The sequence below is a fragment of the Anser anser genome (assembly GCF_964211835.1).
Source record: "Anser anser genome assembly, contig: HAP1_SCAFFOLD_64, whole genome shotgun sequence".
In the NCBI taxonomy this organism is placed as follows: Eukaryota; Metazoa; Chordata; class Aves; order Anseriformes; family Anatidae; genus Anser; species Anser anser.
In genome coordinates, this window is record NW_028153592.1 from 775,552 (window position 1) to 796,166 (window position 20,615).

The 20,615-nt window shown below is 54.4% G+C and overlaps 1 protein-coding gene across 1 annotated transcript; it reads right to left on the minus strand.

The window, feature by feature from the left end:
* Positions 1 to 298: 298 nt before the first annotated feature.
* LOC310891864 (olfactory receptor 14C36-like) lies at positions 299 to 1,240 on the minus strand (the record flags this gene model as incomplete). The annotated part of the gene is made up of 1 exon (XM_083854094.1): positions 299 to 1,240. One exon carries the CDS (start codon positions 1,238 to 1,240, stop codon positions 299 to 301), a length of 942 nt encoding a protein of 313 aa, XP_083710220.1.
* Positions 1,241 to 20,615: the final 19,375 nt, after the last annotated feature.

The following is a 20,615-nucleotide window of genomic DNA, read 5'->3' on the forward strand; positions in this document are numbered from 1 at the left end:
GCAGCTGCTCAGCCCTGGTCTTGGCACCAGCTTTGAAAGAAGAACCAAGTCTTCAAGAAGAGCACTGGGGAGATGCAATTTTATTAGGCAGACGCTATCACAGAGTTTACTCTGGCCTGCTGTTATACACATATTATAAAGCCTCGAGAGTAAACAGAACAGTTTCATTCCGCAGTAGGTGGCCGAAGAATAAAGAAACATATTTCTAAGAAATTAGTAAATGCAAATGATACTGAGGATAAAAACTTCAATAATGATAAACAAGGAGCAGGCCTGCAAGGGAAGTCATTTGTGTAGATCATTTAAATTTATCACTAATCAGAAATATCCATGCAATCACTTTCCTAACAGCACTCTTAAGCTCCTTGTTTCTCATGCTGTAGATGAGGGGGTTCAATGCCGGTGGCACAACTGAGTACAGAACTGCCACCACCAGGTCCAGAGATGGTGAGATGGAGGGGGACTTCAGGTAGGCAAATATGGTCATGCTGAGAAACAGGGAGGCCACGGCCAGGTGAGGGAGGCACGTGGAAAAGGCTTTGAGCTGTCCCTGCTCAGAGGGCATCCTCAGTACAGCCCTGAAAATCTGCACATAGGACAGCACGATGAAAACGAAACAGCCAGACGCTAAACAGAATCCAACCATAATTATCCAAACTTCCCTGAGGTAGGAGTTTGAGCAGGAGAGCTTGAGGATCTTTGGAACTTCACAGAAGAACTGGTCCACAGCATTGCCTTGGCAAAGTGTCAGAGAAAATGCATTAGCAGTGTGCAGCACAGCATGGAGAAAGCCACTGCCCCAGGCAGCTGCTGCCATCTGGGCACAAGCTCTGCTGCCCAGGAGGCTCCCGTAGTGCAGGGGCTTGCAGATGGCAACGTAGCGGTCGTAGGACATGACAGTGAGAAGATAACACTCTGCTGAAAACAAAAAGAAAAAGAAAAAGACCTGGGCAGCACATCCTGTGTAGGAAATGGCCCTGGTGTCCCAGAGGGAATTGACCACGGCTTTGGGGAGAGTGGTGGAGATGCAGCCCAGGTCGAGGAGGGCGAGGTCGAGGAGGAAGAAGTACATGGGGGTGTGGAGGCGGTGGTCGCAGGCTGCGGCGGTGAGGATGAGGCCGTTGCCCAGGAGGGCAGCCAGGTAGATGGCCAGGAAGAGCGCGAAGTGCAGGAGCTGCAGCTCCCGCGTGTCTGCGAATGGCAGGAGGAGGAACTCGCTGATGGAGCTGCTGTTGGACATCTGATGCCTGTTGGGTATGGAGATCTGTACATGTAGTAAAAGGCAATGAAAAGTTAGGACAGGTTTCTCTGAGTGAACCCTATGCCATTCCTTGTAGACCTCCCCCTGCCATACTCCAATGCTTTTTGTTTCTCTGCTGGAATCTTTCATTTAGCTCCATGACATGAGCTTCATTTTTAAGGTTCAGTGTGCGATGAGGAGCAGGGGCCTCTGCTGCTGGTCTCGCGAGGGAATCAGTCCTGACCCAGTGCAGGGAGTACACAGGAACATAGCAGGAGGGCAAGGTTTTATTTTCAGATTTTGTCAGATGAAATGAATGCCCAGCCTATCTGGGCAATATGTTTCAGTACCTCGCCTCCCTCTGAGTGAAGAATTTCCTCCTAATCTCTAATCTAAATCTCCCCGCTTTTAGTTTAAAAACATTCCCCTGATCCTGTCATGATTTGATTGATCAAAAAAATAGCTCTCCATATTTTTAGAAGACCCCTTTAAATGCGGAAAAGCTGCAGTGAGGTCACCCTGCTCAGCCCCAGCTCTCTCAGCCTTTCTTCGAAGGAGAGGTGCTCCAGCATGCTGATCATCTTCATGTCAGCATGTTAACATCTGCATTCCGCTGCTACATAATGTAGTTGGCAGAAAGGAGTTTTAGGGGCAATGTTTTATACACATTCTCTTCCCCCTCTTCATGCCCACACAGTGTTCTCTGAAGTCAGAAATCCTGAGCATTTCTGCTGCACTCACAGGGAATGGTTGTGAGACCTGAGAGGCAAAGGGATTCCCTGTGGCTCAGAGCAGAGTGAGGGAGCTGGCTGGACTTGTCCCCAGCTGCCTGAGCTTTTGTAGATGGAGGGCAATCACATTTATGTTACCCTGAAAAGAAGCCAGATGCTGCTGAGACCAGATGAATCCACTGCCAATCTGTCAATGCCCAGCCTTTCTCAAGGGACCTGAACAAGGTCTCAGCACCACACCTCTAGTCAAGGACTAGAGGGGACCCCAGGGTCCCGAGGGGGCCTCGGTACTCCGTATCCGAGTACATTCTGGAAGAGCTGAAGCGGAGTAAGGTGGGCTGGTGTCCTGGGCCCTGCAGAGCAATCCCTGCTCGAGCACCATGGCAGTGCTCTGAGACTGCCCGGGGTGCCCGGAGCAGCTTCTTGGCCAGCTGGGAGAGAAACCAAGGCCAGATGTGCTCTGCCTCTCAGGTGTTTGGCACACCCTAGGGCTTCACTCTTCCCTGCGGCCTGAGTGGGGAGGGCGAGCAGAGAGATGGGGGAATATCCTGGCTCCGTGCCTAGGACAGTTGCTGGCAGTCAGTCCCAGGCCTAATCCGTGTGCTGGAAACCTCCGGGCGCTTCTCTAGCCAAGGGATGTTGGCAAATCCTGTGAGGGGGGTGACGAAAGAAACAGAGGATGCGGCTCTTTTGCAAAGCTTTCCAAAGTGCCCCACCTTGCCCCATTGTCCCTGAGGAGCGGGCAGGGCACAGAGCAGTGTCCCCCTGCTCTGACAGTCATCCCTTTTCCCGTCTCTCAAGAACTCCCTCCTCGGCCTTTCTGTCTTTTCTGTGTGCAGGGCGTTTGGGTTGCGGGACTCGGGACCTTTGGTGTTGTCCGAGAGCAGTTCCATGGCAAAGAAGAGCTGCTCTTGATTCGAAGACCTTTCTTCCAGCTGGACATCGATGAGTTGTGGCTGGAGGAGATCTACTGTCCCACTGAGATCCTCCCTGGTGAGAAGGCAGCAGCCCCCCTCTTCCTGCCCCATGTCCGCAACGGTTTGTTCTCCCTGCTCTTTGGAAAGGCCTGGGAGAAGTAGAGGATTGTCTCCGACGGTCAGGGTACAGCTTGAGTTCCCCCAAAAGAAACTGTGCCCCAGGAGCAGTTCGTCTGAGCGACCCTTTCTCTGGGAACTTGTTCTGAATGTTGCAAGCAACTTGGGCTTGCTGTGGCAGTGAGGATGTTGCTTCTCCTTGCAGATGGTGTCAAGATCGAGCCGCTGAACTGCGTGCAGCTATCGCGAGCCACCTCCTTCCCACTGCACGTGGTGAAGAACTGTGTGCAAGAGACCATCCTCTTGTACTGCTTCCTCCTGAGGAGCAAGGAGCACGTCCCCTTTGCCTTCAGGGACATTGGTGTTCTGACGTGCGAAGATGGTTTCCCGTGCATGAAGTTTTATCTGGACTGTGTCAAACGTCTGGAGAGCACTGCGGGCCTTGTTGCACTGCTCCACAGTGTAAGTTGGTGAGGTTTTGAGGGCTACTTCAGTTTCTTTGGGAATCCTAGTGAAGGGTGAGGAATCCGACCGCTGTTGGCCAGCCCGGACATGGCAGGCCAGTCAAATGCCCTTCCCCTCGCTTGCCCCCTTAGCTGCTTTCTCCGTTAACAAAGAGAGTTTCTTCTGAGCATCTGGGCGCTTGCCCCTGCAAAAAGCCTGGCAGTGTTACTGTACAGCCTCCATATTCTGCCATGCAGCTCCTCCAGAGCAGAACAAAGGTTCATGGAAGAGGCTTTGGAGGAGGGCTTTGGAGAGAAGGCTTTCTTTTGGCTTGGGAGACAGGTTTGCTTCCTGTCAATGAGAGCCGTGAGAAAACCGCCTCAGAAACCCTCCAGCAGGTCTGTGTCTCTTTGCAGAGAATGTGGCCGGCACATCTGACCGCCTTCAGTGGCGAGACCACCGCTCGTGGGATCCAGATGTTCCCAAGGTGAGTGCATTTCCTCCGCAGCCCTTGGCTGACCCAGCGGGAGGCTTCCTGGGAAAGTTTCTTTCAGGCATTTTTTTCAAACGCTATCCCAAACGTTGTGGCAGGCACAAGAGAGTGCTGAGGTAGGGAGATGGCATGACTGCCCTCCTTACCTGACGGCTTTCTCTGATGCTACTGGCTCCGCAGCGATAACCTGTTTTCCACCCATGAGCGCACCGTGTTTCAGGGCCACAGAGGAGAAGCTGAAGTAAAGCCCGGGTGGGCCATAATGGTGTCTCTCGGCTCCTGTCCTTGCGCAAGACACTGCTCCTCTCCTTCTTCCACCAAAAAGGGCCTGGATGCGGGCATCCCGAGCCTTCCTGAAGGCAGGTGGTGCCACAGCTTCGCGTTTGGCTCTCTCTGTCTCTGCTGAAGTGAACACAGCCAGTCCAATACGCCCGCTCGTTGTGGAACTGCCGTCTGCTGCAGAGGCTGACGCAGCTTGCGAGCTTGGACTGGAGACTGAATTCCCCTGGGCTCATGCAGCCTCCTCCTGGTGTCTGTTTGCAGTGTGCTCCCCCCGTGTCCGGGCAGCTCCCCCGGGACGAAGAAGGCAGACAGGCAGGAAACAGCTCCTCGAGCCAAGTCCACCACTGTTATAAATGACTGAGTCCCAAATAGGATTACAATCAAAGTTTACAATTTATTAAACGAATAGAGGCGAGCAAACAGCGCTGGGTGCGCCGGGAGTCTCTGCTCCACCAGGACGCACACCTGTTACGTAAGGCGGCTGGTTTTTATGCTCCTAGGCTAATACATATTCATTACTACTTCTAGAAGAGGCAGGGTTATTATAATTGGTTTCCGGAATCCAAAGTCCTCCCAGGTGCGCCTGCTTATCAGTCTCTGTTAGTCTCTTGGGGGCCGCTCAGACGGGGAGGCTCATATTCTTCCTCCTTATCTAGTGGTCTCTTGGCCGGCTGTCAGAAGTTACTGCACGTCCGTGCAGAGTCAGCAGGTTTTCTCTGAAGAAATCCCTTTGTTCTCTTATCACATAAACCCAGGCCTCAATGTTAACCCTTCAAATCCCTTAGTGGCACGAATTGCTGGACCATTCCTTACAACCACCACTGCGCTCCCTGCTCCTGAAGCCTCCAGGAGAGCGCTGCAGGTACCTGCTCTGCCTTGCTGCAATGACCGTGCTGTTTGGGCCTGTGCAAAAGCCTCTTTGTGTGGAGCGATCCCGAGCAGGTCCCTTGGGATGCGTTCTTTTTCACGTTTGTTACCTCCTTCATCTCTTCCTCAGGAGACAGAAGGTGGCGTCCCGCACACCTTCCCTGCCTCTTACTGCCTCCCGTGTTGCCATGAGCCACTTCATTTTGACCAGGGGCCATGGAAAAGGAACAAGGCCTTTCTGGGTCATTGATGGCAGAGGGCTTTGGTCACCGCGGGCTGTTCAGCTGTGTTTGTCACGAGTTGAGGAGCCTGGCCTAGCTTCAGGGCCCCTCATCCTGGAGGGTCGAAGCACTGCTGACAGACCGGCTGAGGCGAGGGGGCAGGAGTGCGGGTTAGGCCTGAGGGACAGCTGAGACCAATCCTGTCTGCTGTTGTGTTTTTGTTTTGTTTTTTTTTCCTCCAGGAGGTCTGGAACCTGTCTTCACAGTGGGACCAAACAGACAGCTCATGGCCCACGTACCGAAAGCTACAAGAGCAAGCCCGGGCAGAAATGGCTGCATGGGAAGCCTGGTCTGAGGGGGAGGACCAACAGATACCCCAGCTACTGGCAGTGATCAACAGCGCTGAGAACAGCAGCGATCCTCTCCGCCAGGGCTCCGAGGGCGGCAGGTCCCAGGGTGGTGGGAGCAGGACGGGCACCAGGCCGCAGGGCAGGGCTTTGCCTGCTCCTCCCTGTGAGGGAGAGGTTGTCAGCAGAAAGTGAGGGATAAAAGCAGCAGCCAGACGTGGGCTGGCAGCACCGAGTCGCCTGGTTCCCAGGTCCTGTTGCAGGGCCCTTTCAAGAGGTCCTCTGGGAAACAGCACCTGTGTGTCCAGTCCTGTTTGATGAGAGCGTCTTCTCCTTGCAGCGATTCAACAGCCAACATGCTTGGACTCCCCGTCCTCCAGCCCAGCCCAGGAGCAAGGAGGTCAGGAAGAGGTGGAGGAAGGCTGAGAACCCTGCCCCAGCAGAGGAGTTGGGAGCAGCAGCCAAGCTGGAGAGACTCCAGCCTGAGTAAGTGTGTGCCGGCTCCGTTCCCGTCCTGGGGCACTCGAGTAGCTCTTGAGTGATGTCAGGACATGTCCAGGAGCCCGGTCCCTGAGTCCTGGGCTTGCCTCTGACACCCTTTGATTCCTCCTAAAGCGGGCATGACCTTGGTTACCGCCAAGGCCTAAAACTCATCACAGGTTGGAAGGGTGGGTGCACGTGGCACCGCATGGCTGCAGGGTCTGGATGAGGGGAGAGGCAGAAGGGGTGTCTGACAGAGGCTGAGGGATCCCTTTCTGCTGTGGAGGCACTCCCACCTTCCTGCCCTCTGCCCACCTCCCTGCCCTCTGCCCAGCCCAGCCCAGCTTCTCATGCTGGGCTGGCCCCAGGGCAGTGTCCGGAGCAGGCTGCTGCAGGGCTCTGGGCACTGCCACCACAGCCCCAGTCCCTCTGAAGGGCACGGCAGCTCCTGGGGGCACAGAGGGCTCAGCCCCACAGATGGGACATCCGAGGCACAAGCCAGCCCCTGGGAGGCCTGCAGCCCCTCCGTGCCATCCCTGGGGGTCTTCAGGCAGCTCCTCCTGCCCCAGGGCCAGGGCAGCCGGGCCTGAGCTGCTGCAGCCAGAAAGGATTTGCTGGTCCCATTCCTTCCTCATCAGCTGAGATCAGGTCTCAGACAAAGAAGAGGCTGTAGCTGCATTTAGTTTGCTTAAATATGCTGAGAGCCTGGGGATAGCTGCTGCCGAGAGGCAAAACCCCTCTCTCAGCAGAAGGGATGAGGAACAAAGCCTTCATCCTGTTAGCCTGATCTCACAGTGATACCCAGGCACAAAGCTGCCAGGCTGTCACCATGACTGTGGCAGGGTGCCGCCCCGGCCAGCAACAAGCAGCATTTCAGGAGCATCCAGCCCTATTGCTTCTCGTGCAAGTGACTGGCCGCCTTCCCGAGCCTGTCGGGCTTCTCGTGCATTCGACACCGCAAAGAAAAGGGAAGACAAGGCGGTGAGGCACAGGGAGCGAGCAAAGGCAGGGGCGCCCCGGGCACACGGGCCGGGTCCCCCCCTCAGGCCCCGAGACGCCCCCAGCCCGCCCACGACCCCTAAGATGGCGGCGCCCGCCCTGCCTGGTCAGGCGGTCGCACGGTTGCCATGGCAGCGAGCCCCAGGCAGCCGGCAAGGGGTGGGGCTCCCTTTGCCTGGCGGCTCTGGCAGCCAATCGGCGCCCGGCAACCGGTGCTGCTTCTTTCCTCTGCTCTCACTTCCGCGCTCTCCTCCTGGGCCTTGTGTTGGGTTGGGCCCGATTGCTCCTGGAGCTTGGGCACAGTGCTGCTGGGTGGCAGTCCTGTGACTGCAGGCGGGGACGAGCAAGGGATAAGTCTTTGCCACAGCATTTGCATCACGTGAAGGGAAGCTGCTCGGGATAGCACCTGAGGGCTTGGGTCTTCTTGCGCAGTTGCTGTCAAACACACTCACCAGAAAACAGACTCTAAATAGGGACCTTGTTTTGCTTGTTTCTACACGGGCTCAGGGTGATAAGGGACGTTTTTAGCCTAGAGCAGAGGAGGGTCTGAAGGGATCTCACCAATGCCTATAAATACGAGAAGAAGGTGGTTTTTTTCGTATTTGTTTTTCCCCTTATATTTGTTGGTTTATTTCTTTGTCTTCTTTCTTATGAAGTTGTTACCCATCTGAACCCCCGAGTTCTCACACTTTTACCTTTTTCAATTCTCTCATTCATCCTGCTGTGAGGGGAGAGGGGAAAAAACGGCTGTGCGGTGCTTAGGTGCCTGGCAGGTTATACAGCATCAGTCCCTGTGTGTCTTCCCTTCCTCGTGCATGCTGTCTCCCACTGAATCCCACAGGAGCTGCAGAGTCATCTTTTGCCTGTGGACATCTTAATTCGGTACTGTCCCTGTGGGTGACTCCAGCTTGACTGATCTCTCCCTTTGTGAGGCTCCAGTCACTGCCTACCCTGGGCAAATGCTGTTCCCAGTTGAACCGGTTTGTGTGTGCTCAGCTGTATCCGTGTGTGCACGTTTGTGTGTGTGTACAAGACGGTGTGTTTATGTACACACATGGGCGTATTTGCTTGCTAGCGCAAGAGTGTTGGGTATTCTGGGGCAATTTCTCCTGGTTGCTGATGCAACAAGAAGCTGGGCTGGATCTTAGGGCTGAGGGACCTTTCTTGATGGCCTGAGGGGATGGTATATGGAGCATCAGGATGTTCTCAGTAGGCTCTCTTTTCCCATGGGGCTTGCAGAGGCTTCCAGCCATGCAGAGATCCAAGGATGTTGCAAGGATCCAAGGGCTTGCTCTTTCTGTGATCACAGCTTCACTCCAGTCCTTCAGGTGTACGTGAGCTGAGAAGCCTCGTCCGGTGGTGACTTTTGAGGTAAGGGCCAACAGATAGCTTGGGGGAAACTGTCTCAAGGATGCGTGCTGGCCCTAGGAACTGCAGGACAGAAGCAAACAGACACAGCTGCACAGGGTGAGAAGTAGACCCAGCTGGGTTGGGATCACTGCTGCCAAACCCTCTCACTGGGTTCCATGGTTGTGGCAGCTTCAGGCAGCTCCCCGTTAATTTCCTGGAGGATGTCCTCTGCCCTGACAGTTGTGGGACAGTCACGGCTGTGTACCTCAGTGACTGTTCACCATTTCTGCTGTCATCAGACACCAACAGCTTACTCCTAAATCCTACCCTCGGTCTCTCACAGCTCACAAAATGAGCTTTTTCTTTGCCTTATCCGTGGAGCAACAGGCTTTTCGGGGAGCAGCTGCTCAGCCCTGGTCTTGGCACCAGCTTTGAAAGAAGAACCAAGTCTTCAAGAAGAGCACTGGGGAGATGCAATTTTATTAGGCAGACGCTATCACAGAGTTTACTCTGGCCTGCTGTTATACACATATTATAAAGCCTCGAGAGTAAACAGAACAGTTTCATTCCGCAGTAGGTGGCCGAAGAATAAAGAAACATATTTCTAAGAAATTAGTAAATGCAAATGATACTGAGGATAAAAACTTCAATAATGATAAACAAGGAGCAGGCCTGCAAGGGAAGTCATTTGTGTAGATCATTTAAATTTATCACTAATCAGAAATATCCATGCAATCACTTTCCTAACAGCACCCTTAAGCTCCTTGTTTCTCATGCTGTAGATGAGGGGGTTCAATGCCGGTGGCACAACTGAGTACAGAACTGCCACCACCAGGTCCAGAGATGGTGAGATGGAGGGGGACTTCAGGTAGGCAAATATGGTCATGCTGAGAAACAGGGAGGCCACGGCCAGGTGAGGGAGACACATGGAAAAGGCTTTGAGCTGTCCCTGCTCAGAGGGCATCCTCAGTACAGCCCTGAAAATCTGCACATAGGACAGCACGATGAAAACAAAACAGCCAGACGCTAAACAGAATCCAACCATAATTATCCAAACTTCCCTGAGGTAGGAGTTTGAGCAGGAGAGCTTGAGGATCTTTGGAACTTCACAGAAGAACTGGTCCACAGCATTGCCTTGGCAAAGTGTCAGAGAAAATGCATTAGCAGTGTGCAGCACAGCATGGAGAAAGCCACTGCCCCAGGCAGCTGCTGCCATCTGGGCACAAGCTCTGCTGCCCAGGAGGCTCCCGTAGTGCAGGGGCTTGCAGATGGCAACGTAGCGGTCGTAGGACATGACAGTGAGAAGATAACACTCTGCTGAAAACAAAAAGAAAAAGAAAAAGACCTGGGCAGCACATCCTGTGTAGGAAATGGCCCTGGTGTCCCAGAGGGAATTGACCACGGCTTTGGGGAGAGTGGTGGAGATGCAGCCCAGGTCGAGGAGGGCGAGGTCGAGGAGGAAGAAGTACATGGGGGTGTGGAGGCGGTGGTCGCAGGCTGCGGCGGTGAGGATGAGGCCGTTGCCCAGGAGGGCAGCCAGGTAGATGGCCAGGAAGAGCGCGAAGTGCAGGAGCTGCAGCTCCCGCGTGTCTGCGAATGGCAGGAGGAGGAACTCGCTGATGGAGCTGCTGTTGGACATCTGATGCCTGTTGGGTATGGAGATCTGTACATGTAGTAAAAGGCAATGAAAAGTTAGGACAGGTTTCTCTGAGTGAACCCTATGCCATTCCTTGTAGACCTCCCCCTGCCATACTCCAATGCTTTTTGTTTCTCTGCTGGAATCTTTCATTTAGCTCCATGACATGAGCTTCATTTTTAAGGTTCAGTGTGCGATGAGGAGCAGGGGCCTCTGCTGCTGGTCTCGCGAGGGAATCAGTCCTGACCCAGTGCAGGGAGTACACAGGAACATAGCAGGAGGGCAAGGTTTTATTTTCAGATTTTGTCAGATGAAATGAATGCCCAGCCTATCTGGGCAATATGTTTCAGTACCTCGCCTCCCTCTGAGTGAAGAATTTCCTCCTAATCTCTAATCTAAATCTCCCCGCTTTTAGTTTAAAAACATTCCCCTGATCCTGTCATGATTTGATTGATCAAAAAAATAGCTCTCCATATTTTTAGAAGACCCCTTTAAATGCGGAAAAGCTGCAGTGAGGTCACCCTGCTCAGCCCCAGCTCTCTCAGCCTTTCTTCGAAGGAGAGGTGCTCCAGCATGCTGATCATCTTCATGTCAGCATGTTAACATCTGCATTCCGCTGCTACATAATGTAGTTGGCAGAAAGGAGTTTTAGGGGCAATGTTTTACACACATTCTCTTCCCCCTCTTCATGCCCACACAGTGTTCTCTGAAGTCAGAAATCCTGAGCATTTCTGCTGCACTCACAGGGAATGGTTGTGAGACCTGAGAGGCAAAGGGATTCCCTGTGGCTCAGAGCAGAGTGAGGGAGCTGGCTGGACTTGTCCCCAGCTGCCTGAGCTTTTGTAGATGGAGGGCAATCACATTTATGTTACCCTGAAAAGAAGCCAGATGCTGCTGAGACCAGATGAATCCACTGCCAATCTGTCAATGCCCAGCCTTTCTCAAGGGACCTGAACAAGGTCTCAGCACCACACCTCTAGTCAAGGACTAGAGGGGACCCCAGGGTCCCGAGGGGGCCTCGGTACTCCGTATCCGAGTACATTCTGGAAGAGCTGAAGCGGAGTAAGGTGGGCTGGTGTCCTGGGCCCTGCAGAGCAATCCCTGCTCGAGCACCATGGCAGTGCTCTGAGACTGCCCGGGGTGCCCGGAGCAGCTTCTTGGCCAGCTGGGAGAGAAACCAAGGCCAGATGTGCTCTGCCTCTCAGGTGTTTGGCACACCCTAGGGCTTCACTCTTCCCTGCGGCCTGAGTGGGGAGGGCGAGCAGAGAGATGGGGGAATATCCTGGCTCCGTGCCTAGGACAGTTGCTGGCAGTCAGTCCCAGGCCTAATCCGTGTGCTGGAAACCTCCGGGCGCTTCTCTAGCCAAGGGATGTTGGCAAATCCTGTGAGGGGGGTGACGAAAGAAACAGAGGATGCGGCTCTTTTGCAAAGCTTTCCAAAGTGCCCCACCTTGCCCCATTGTCCCTGAGGAGCGGGCAGGGCACAGAGCAGTGTCCCCCTGCTCTGACAGTCATCCCTTTTCCCGTCTCTCAAGAACTCCCTCCTCGGCCTTTCTGTCTTTTCTGTGTGCAGGGCGTTTGGGTTGCGGGACTCGGGACCTTTGGTGTTGTCCGAGAGCAGTTCCATGGCAAAGAAGAGCTGCTCTTGATTCAAAGACCTTTCTTCCAGCTGGACATCGATGAGTTGTGGCTGGAGGAGATCTACTGTCCCACTGAGATCCTCCCTGGTGAGAAGGCAGCAGCCCCCCTCTTCCTGCCCCATGTCCGCAACGGTTTGTTCTCCCTGCTCTTTGGAAAGGCCTGGGAGAAGTAGAGGATTGTCTCCGACGGTCAGGGTACAGCTTGAGTTCCCCCAAAAGAAACTGTGCCCCAGGAGCAGTTCCTCTGAGCGACCCTTTCTCTGGGAAGTTGTTCTGAATGTTGCAAGCAACTTGGGCTTGCTGTGGCAGTGAGGATGTTGCTTCTCCTTGCAGATGGTGTCAAGATCGAGCCGCTGAACTGCGTGCAGCTATCGCGAGCCACCTCCTTCCCACTGCACGTGGTGAAGAACTGTGTGCAAGAGACCATCCTCTTGTACTGCTTCCTCCTGAGGAGCAAGGAGCACGTCCCCTTTGCCTTCAGGGACATTGGTGTTCTGACGTGCGAAGATGGTTTCCCGTGCATGAAGTTTTATCTGGACTGTGTCAAACGTCTGGAGAGCACTGCGGGCCTTGTTGCACTGCTCCACAGTGTAAGTTGGTGAGGTTTTGAGGGCTACTTCAATTTCTTTGGGAATCCTAGTGAAGGGTGAGGAATCCGACCGCTGTTGGCCAGCTGACGCAGCTTGCGAGCTTGGACTGGAGACTGAATTCCCCTGGGCTCATGCAGCCTCCTCCTGGTGTCTGTTTGCAGTGTGCTCCCCCCGTGTCCGGGCAGCTCCCCCGGGACGAAGAAGGCAGACAGGCAGGAAACAGCTCCTCGAGCCAAGTCCACCACTGTTATAAATGACTGAGTCCCAAATAGGATTACAATCAAAGTTTACAATTTATTAAACGAATAGAGGCGAGCAAACAGCGCTGGGTGCGCCGGGAGTCTCTGCTCCACCAGGACGCACACCTGTTACGTAAGGCGGCTGGTTTTTATGCTCCTAGGCTAATACATATTCATTACTACTTCTAGAAGAGGCAGGGTTATTATAATTGGTTTCCCGAATCCAAAGTCCTCCCAGGTGCGCCTGCTTATCAGTCTCTGTTAGTCTCTTGGGGGCCGCTCAGACGGGGAGGCTCATATTCTTCCTCCTTATCTAGTGGTCTCTTGGCCGGCTGTCAGAAGTTACTGCACGTCCGTGCAGAGTCAGCAGGTTTTCTCTGAAGAAATCCCTTTGTTCTCTTATCACCTAAACCCAGGCCTCAATGTTAACCCTTCAAATCCCTTAGTGGCACGAATTGCTGGACCATTCCTTACAACCACCACTGCGCTCCCTGCTCCTGAAGCCTCCAGGAGAGCGCTGCAGGTACCTGCTCTGCCTTGCTGCAATGACCGTGCTGTTTGGGCCTGTGCAAAAGCCTCTTTGTGTGGAGCGATCCCGAGCAGGTCCCTTGGGATGCGTTCATTTCCACGTTTGTTACCTCCTTCATCTCTTCCTCAGGAGACAGAAGGTGGCGTCCCGCACACCTTCCCTGCCTCTTACTGCCTCCCGTGTTGCCATGAGCCACTTCATTTTGACCAGGGGCCATGGAAAAGGAACAAGGCCTTTCTGGGTCATTGATGGCAGAGGGCTTTGGTCACCGCGGGCTGTTCAGCTGTGTTTGTCACGAGTTGAGGAGCCTGGCCTAGCTTCAGGGCCCCTCATCCTGGAGGGTCGAAGCACTGCTGACAGACCGGCTGAGGCGAGGGGGCAGGAGTGCGGGTTAGGCCTGAGGGACAGCTGAGACCAATCCTGTCTGCTGTTGTGTTTTTGTTTTGTTTTTTTTTCCTCCAGGAGGTCTGGAACCTGTCTTCACAGTGGGACCAAACAGACAGCTCATGGCCCACGTACCGAAAGCTACAAGAGCAAGCCCGGGCAGAAATGGCTGCATGGGAAGCCTGGTCTGAGGGGGAGGACCAACAGATACCCCAGCTACTGGCAGTGATCAACAGCGCTGAGAACAGCAGCGATCCTCTCCGCCAGGGCTCCGAGGGCGGCAGGTCCCAGGGTGGTGGGAGCAGGACGGGCACCAGGCCGCAGGGCAGGGCTTTGCCTGCTCCTCCCTGTGAGGGAGAGGTTGTCAGCAGAAAGTGAGGGATAAAAGCAGCAGCCAGACGTGGGCTGGCAGCACCGAGTCGCCTGGTTCCCAGGTCCTGTTGCAGGGCCCTTTCAAGAGGTCCTCTGGGAAACAGCACCTGTGTGTCCAGTCCTGTTTGATGAGAGCGTCTTCTCCTTGCAGCGATTCAACAGCCAACATGCTTGGACTCCCCGTCCTCCAGCCCAGCCCAGGAGCAAGGAGGTCAGGAAGAGGTGGAGGAAGGCTGAGAACCCTGCCCCAGCAGAGGAGTTGGGAGCAGCAGCCAAGCTGGAGAGACTCCAGCCTGAGTAAGTGTGTGCCGGCTCCGTTCCCGTCCTGGGGCACTCGAGTAGCTCTTGAGTGATGTCAGGACATGTCCAGGAGCCCGGTCCCTGAGTCCTGGGCTTGCCTCTGACACCCTTTGATTCCTCCTAAAGCGGGCATGACCTTGGTTACCGCCAAGGCCTAAAACTCATCACAGGTTGGAAGGGTGGGTGCACGTGGCACCGCATGGCTGCAGGGTCTGGATGAGGGGAGAGGCAGAAGGGGTGTCTGACAGAGGCTGAGGGATCCCTTTCTGCTGTGGAGGCACTCCCACCTTCCTGCCCTCTGCCCACCTCCCTGCCCTCTGCCCAGCCCAGCCCAGCTTCTCATGCTGGGCTGGCCCCAGGGCAGTGTCCGGAGCAGGCTGCTGCAGGGCTCTGGGCACTGCCACCACAGCCCCAGTCCCTCTGAAGGGCACGGCAGCTCCTGGGGGCACAGAGGGCTCAGCCCCACAGATGGGACATCCGAGGCACAAGCCAGCCCCTGGGAGGCCTGCAGCCCCTCCGTGCCATCCCTGGGGGTCTTCAGGCAGCTCCTCCTGCCCCAGGGCCAGGGCAGCCGGGCCTGAGCTGCTGCAGCCAGAAAGGATTTGCTGGTCCCATTCCTTCCTCATCAGCTGAGATCAGGTCTCAGACAAAGAAGAGGCTGTAGCTGCATTTAGTTTGCTTAAATATGCTGAGAGCCTGGGGATAGCTGCTGCCGAGAGGCAAAACCCCTCTCTCAGCAGAAGGGATGAGGAACAAAGCCTTCATCCTGTTAGCCTGATCTCACAGTGATACCCAGGCACAAAGCTGCCAGGCTGTCACCAAGACTGTGGCAGGGTGCCGCCCCGGCCAGCAACAAGCAGCATTTCAGGAGCATCCAGCCCTATTGCTTCTTGTGCAAGTGACTGGCCGCCTTCCCGAGCCTGTCGGGCTTCTCGTGCATTCGACACCGCAAAGAAAAGGGAAGACAAGGCGGTGAGGCACAGGGAGCGAGCAAAGGCAGGGGCGGGCAGGGGCGCCCCGGGCACACGGGCCGGGTCCCCCCCTCAGGCCCCGAGACGCCCCCAGCCCGCCCACGACCCCTAAGATGGCGGCGCCCGCCCTGCCTGGTCAGGCGGTCGCACGGTTGCCATGGCAGCGAGCCCCAGGCAGCCGGCAGGGGGTGGGGCTCCCTTTGCCTGGCGGCTCTGGCAGCCAATCGGCGCCCGGCAACCGGTGCTGCTTCTTTCCTCTGCTCTCACTTCCGCGCTCTCCTCCTGGGCCTTGTGTTGGGTTGGGCCCGATTGCTCCTGGAGCTTGGGCACAGTGCTGCTGGGTGGCAGTCCTGTGACTGCAGGCGGGGACGAGCAAGGGATAAGTCTTTGCCACAGCATTTGCATCACGTGAAGGGAAGCTGCTCGGGATAGCACCTGAGGGCTTGGGTCTTCTTGCGCAGTTGCTGTCAAACACACTCACCAGAAAACAGACTCTAAATAGGGACCTTGTTTTGCTTGTTTCTACACGGGCTCAGGGTGATAAGGGACGTTTTTAGCCTAGAGCAGAGGAGGGTCTGAAGGGATCTCACCAATGCCTATAAATACGAGAAGAAGGTGGTTTTTTTCGTATTTGTTTTTCCCCTTATATTTGTTGGTTTATTTCTTTGTCTTCTTTCTTATGAAGTTGTTACCCATCTGAACCCCCGAGTTCTCACACTTTTACCTTTTTCAATTCTCTCATTCATCCTGCTGTGAGGGGAGAGGGGAAAAAATGGCTGTGCGGTGCTTAGGTGCCTGGCAGGTTATACAGCATCAGTCCCTGTGTGTCTTCCCTTCCTCGTGCATGCTGTCTCCCACTGAATCCCACAGGAGCTGCAGAGTCATCTTTTGCCTGTGGACATCTTAATTCGGTACTGTCCCTGTGGGTGACTCCAGCTTGACTGATCTCTCCCTTTGTGAGGCTCCAGTCACTGCCTACCCTGGGCAAATGCTGTTCCCAGTTGAACCGGTTTGTGTGTGCTCAGCTGTATCCGTGTGTGCACGTTTGTGTGTGTGTACAAGACGGTGTGTTTATGTACACACATGGGCGTATTTGCTTGCTAGCGCAAGGAGTGTTGGGTATTCTGGGGCAATTTCTCCTGGTTGCTGATGCAACAAGAAGCTGGGCTGGATCTTAGGGCTGAGGGACCTTTCTTGATGGCCTGAGGGGATGGTATATGGAGCATCAGGATGTTCTCAGTAGGCTCTCTTTTCCCATGGGGCTTGCAGAGGCTTCCAGCCATGCAGAGATCCAAGGATGTTGCAAGGATCCAAGGGCTTGCTCTTTCTGTGATCACAGCTTCACTCCAGTCCTTCAGGTGTACGTGAGCTGAGAAGCCTCGTCCGGTGGTGACTTTTGAGGTAAGGGCCAACAGATAGCTTGGGGGAAACTGTCTCAAGGATGCGTGCTGGCCCTAGGAACTGCAGGACAGAAGCAAACAGACACAGCTGCACAGGGTGAGAAGTAGACCCAGCTGGGTTGGGATCACTGCTGCCAAACCCTCTCACTGGGTTCCATGGTTGTGGCAGCTTCAGGCAGCTCCCCATTAATTTCCTGGACGATGTCCTCTGCCCTGACGGTTGTGGGACAGTCACGGCTGTGTACCTCAGTGACTGTTCACCATTTCTGCTGTCATCAGACACCAACAGCTTACTCCTAAATCCTACCCTCGGTCTCTCACAGCTCACAAAATGAGCTTTTTCTTTGCCTTATCCGTGGAGCAACAGGCTTTTCGGGGAGCAGCTGCTCAGCCCTGGTCTTGGCACCAGCTTTGAAAGAAGAACCAAGTCTTCAAGAAGAGCACTGGGGAGATGCAATTTTATTAGGCAGACGCTATCACAGAGTTTACTCTGGCCTGCTGTTATACACATATTATAAAGCCTCGAGAGTAAACAGAACAGTTTCATTCCGCAGTAGGTGGCCGAAGAATAAAGAAACATATTTCTAAGAAATTAGTAAATGCAAATGATACTGAGGATAAAAACTTCAATAATGATAAACAAGGAGCAGGCCTGCAAGGGAAGTCATTTGTGTAGATCATTTAAATTTATCACTAATCAGAAATATCCATGCAATCACTTTCCTAACAGCACTCTTAAGCTCCTTGTTTCTCATGCTGTAGATGAGGGGGTTCAATGCCGGTGGCACAACTGAGTACAGAACTGCCACCACCAGGTCCAGAGATGGTGAGATGGAGGGGGACTTCAGGTAGGCAAATATGGTCATGCTGAGAAACAGGGAGGCCACGGCCAGGTGAGGGAGGCACGTGGAAAAGGCTTTGAGCTGTCCCTGCTCAGAGGGCATCCTCAGTACAGCCCTGAAAATCTGCACATAGGACAGCACGATGAAAACAAAACACCCAGACGCTAAACAGAATCCAACCATAATTATCCAAACTTCCCTGAGGTAGGAGTTTGAGCAGGAGAGCTTGAGGATCTTTGGAACTTCACAGAAGAACTGGTCCACAGCATTGCCTTGGCAAAGTGTCAGAGAAAATGCATTAGCAGTGTGCAGCACAGCATGGAGAAAGCCACTGCCCCAGGCAGCTGCTGCCATCTGGGCACAAGCTCTGCTGCCCAGGAGGCTCCCGTAGTGCAGGGGCTTGCAGATGGCAACGTAGCGGTCGTAGGACATGACAGTGAGAAGATAACACTCTGCTGAAAACAAAAAGAAAAAGAAAAAGACCTGGGCAGCACATCCTGTGTAGGAAATGGCCCTGGTGTCCCAGAGGGAATTGACCACGGCTTTGGGGAGAGTGGTGGAGATGCAGCCCAGGTCGAGGAGGGCGAGGTCGAGGAGGAAGAAGTACATGGGGGTGTGGAGGCGGTGGTCGCAGGCTGCGGCGGTGAGGATGAGGCCGTTGCCCAGGAGGGCAGCCAGGTAGATGGCCAGGAAGAGCGCGAAGTGCAGGAGCTGCAGCTCCCGCGTGTCTGCGAATGGCAGGAGGAGGAACTCGCTGATGGAGCTGCTGTTGAACATCTGATGCCTGTTGGGTATGGAGATCTGTACATGTAGTAAAAGGCAATGAAAAGTTAGGACAGGTTTCTCTGAGTGAACCCTATGCCATTCCTTGTAGACCTCCCCCTGCCATACTCCAATGCTTTTTGTTTCTCTGCTGGAATCTTTCATTTAGCTCCATGACATGAGCTTCATTTTTAAGGTTCAGTGTGCGATGAGGAGCAGGGGCCTCTGCTGCTGGTCTCGCGAGGGAATCAGTCCTGACCCAGTGCAGGGAGTACACAGGAACATAGCAGGAGGGCAAGGTTTTATTTTCAGATTTTGTCAGATGAAATGAATGCCCAGCCTATCTGGGCAATATGTTTCAGTACCTCGCCTCCCTCTGAGTGAAGAATTTCCTCCTAATCTCTAATCTAAATCTCCCCGCTTTTAGTTTAAAAACATTCCCCTGATCCTGTCATGATTTGATTGATCAAAAAAATAGCTCTCCATATTTTTAGAAGACCCCTTTAAATGCGGAAAAGCTGCAGTGAGGTCACCCTGCTCAGCCCCAGCTCTCTCAGCCTTTCTTCGAAGGAGAGGTGCTCCAGCATGCTGATCATCTTCATGTCAGCATGTTAACATCTGCATTCCGCTGCTACATAATGTAGTTGGCAGAAAGGAGTTTTAGGGGCAATGTTTTACACACATTCTCTTCCCCCTCTTCATGCCCACACAGTGTTCTCTGAAGTCAGAAATCCTGAGCATTTCTGCTGCACTCACAGGGAATGGTTGTGAGACCTGAGAGGCAAAGGGATTCCCTGTGGCTCAGAGCAGAGTGAGGGAGCTGGCTGGACTTGTCCCCAGCTGCCTGAGCTTTTGTAGATGGAGGGCAATCACATTTATGTTACCCTGAAAAGAAGCCAGATGCTGCTGAGACCAGATGAATCCACTGCCAATCTGTCAATGCCCAGCCTTTCTCAAGGGACCTGAACAAGGTCTCAGCACCACACCTCTAGTCAAGGACTAGAGGGGACCCCAGGGTCCCGAGGGGGCCTCGGTACTCCGTATCCGAGTACATTCTGGAAGAGCTGAAGCGGAGTAAGGTGGGCTGGTGTCCTGGGCCCTGCAGAGCAATCCCTGCTCGAGCACCATGGCAGTGCTCTGAGACTGCCCGGGGTGCCTGGAGCAGCTTCTTGGCCAGCTGGGAGAGAAACCAAGGCCAGATGTGCTCTGCCTCTCAGGTGTTTGGCACACCCTAGGGCTTCACTCTTCCCTGCGGCCTGAGTGGGGAGGGCGAGCAGAGAGATGGGGGAATATCCTGGCTCCGTGCCTAGGACAGTTGCTGGCAGTCAGTCCCAGGCCTAATCCGTGTGCTGGAAACCTCCGGGCGCTTCTCTAGCCAAGGGATGTTGGCAAATCCTGTGAGGGGGGTGACGAAAGAAACAGAGGATGCGGCTCTTTTGCAAAGCTTTCCAAAGTGCCCCACCTTGCCCCATTGTCCCTGAGGAGCGGGCAGGGCACAGAGCAGTGTCCCCCTGCTCTGACAGTCATCCCTTTTCCCGTCTCTCAAGAACTCCCTCCTCGGCCTTTCTGTCTTTTCTGTGTGCAGGGCGTTTGGGTTGCGGGACTCGGGACCTTTGGTGTTGTCCGAGAGCAGTTCCATGGCAAAGAAGAGCTGCTCTTGATTCAAAGACCTTTCTTCCAGCTGGACATCGATGAGTTGTGGCTGGAGGAGATCTACTGTCCCACTGAGATCCTCCCTGGTGAGAAGGCAGCAGCCCCCCTCTTCCTGCCCCATGTCCGCAACGGTTTGTTCTCCCTGCTCTTTGGAAAGGCCTGGGAGAAGTAGAGGATTGTCTCCGACGGTCAGGGTACAGCTTGAGTTCCCCCAAAAGAAACTGTGCCCCAGGAGCAGTTCCTCTGAGCGACCCTTTCTCTGGGAAGTTGTTCTGAATGTTGCAAGCAACTTGGGCTTGCTGTGGCAGTGAGGATGTTGCTTCTCCTTGCAGATGGTGTCAAGATCGAGCCGCTGAACTGCGTGCAGCTATCGCGAGCCACCTCCTTCCCACTGCACGTGGTGAAGAACTGTGTGCAAGAGACCATCCTCTTGTACTGCTTCCTCCTGAGGAGCAAGGAGCACGTCCCCTTTGCCTTCAGGGACATTGGTGTTCTGACGTGCGAAGATGGTTTCCCGTGCATGAAGTTTTATCTGGACTGTGTCAAACGTCTGGAGAGCACTGCGGGCCTTGTTGCACTGCTCCACAGTGTAAGTTGGTGAGGTTTTGAGGGCTACTTCAATTTCTTTGGGAATCCTAGTGAAGGGTGAGGAATCCGACCGCTGTTGGCCAGCTGACGCAGCTTGCGAGCTTGGACTGGAGACTGAATTCCCCTGGGCTCATGCAGCCTCCTCCTGGTGTCTGTTTGCAGTGTGCTCCCCCCGTGTCCGGGCAGCTCCCCCGGGACGAAGAAGGCAGACAGGCAGGAAA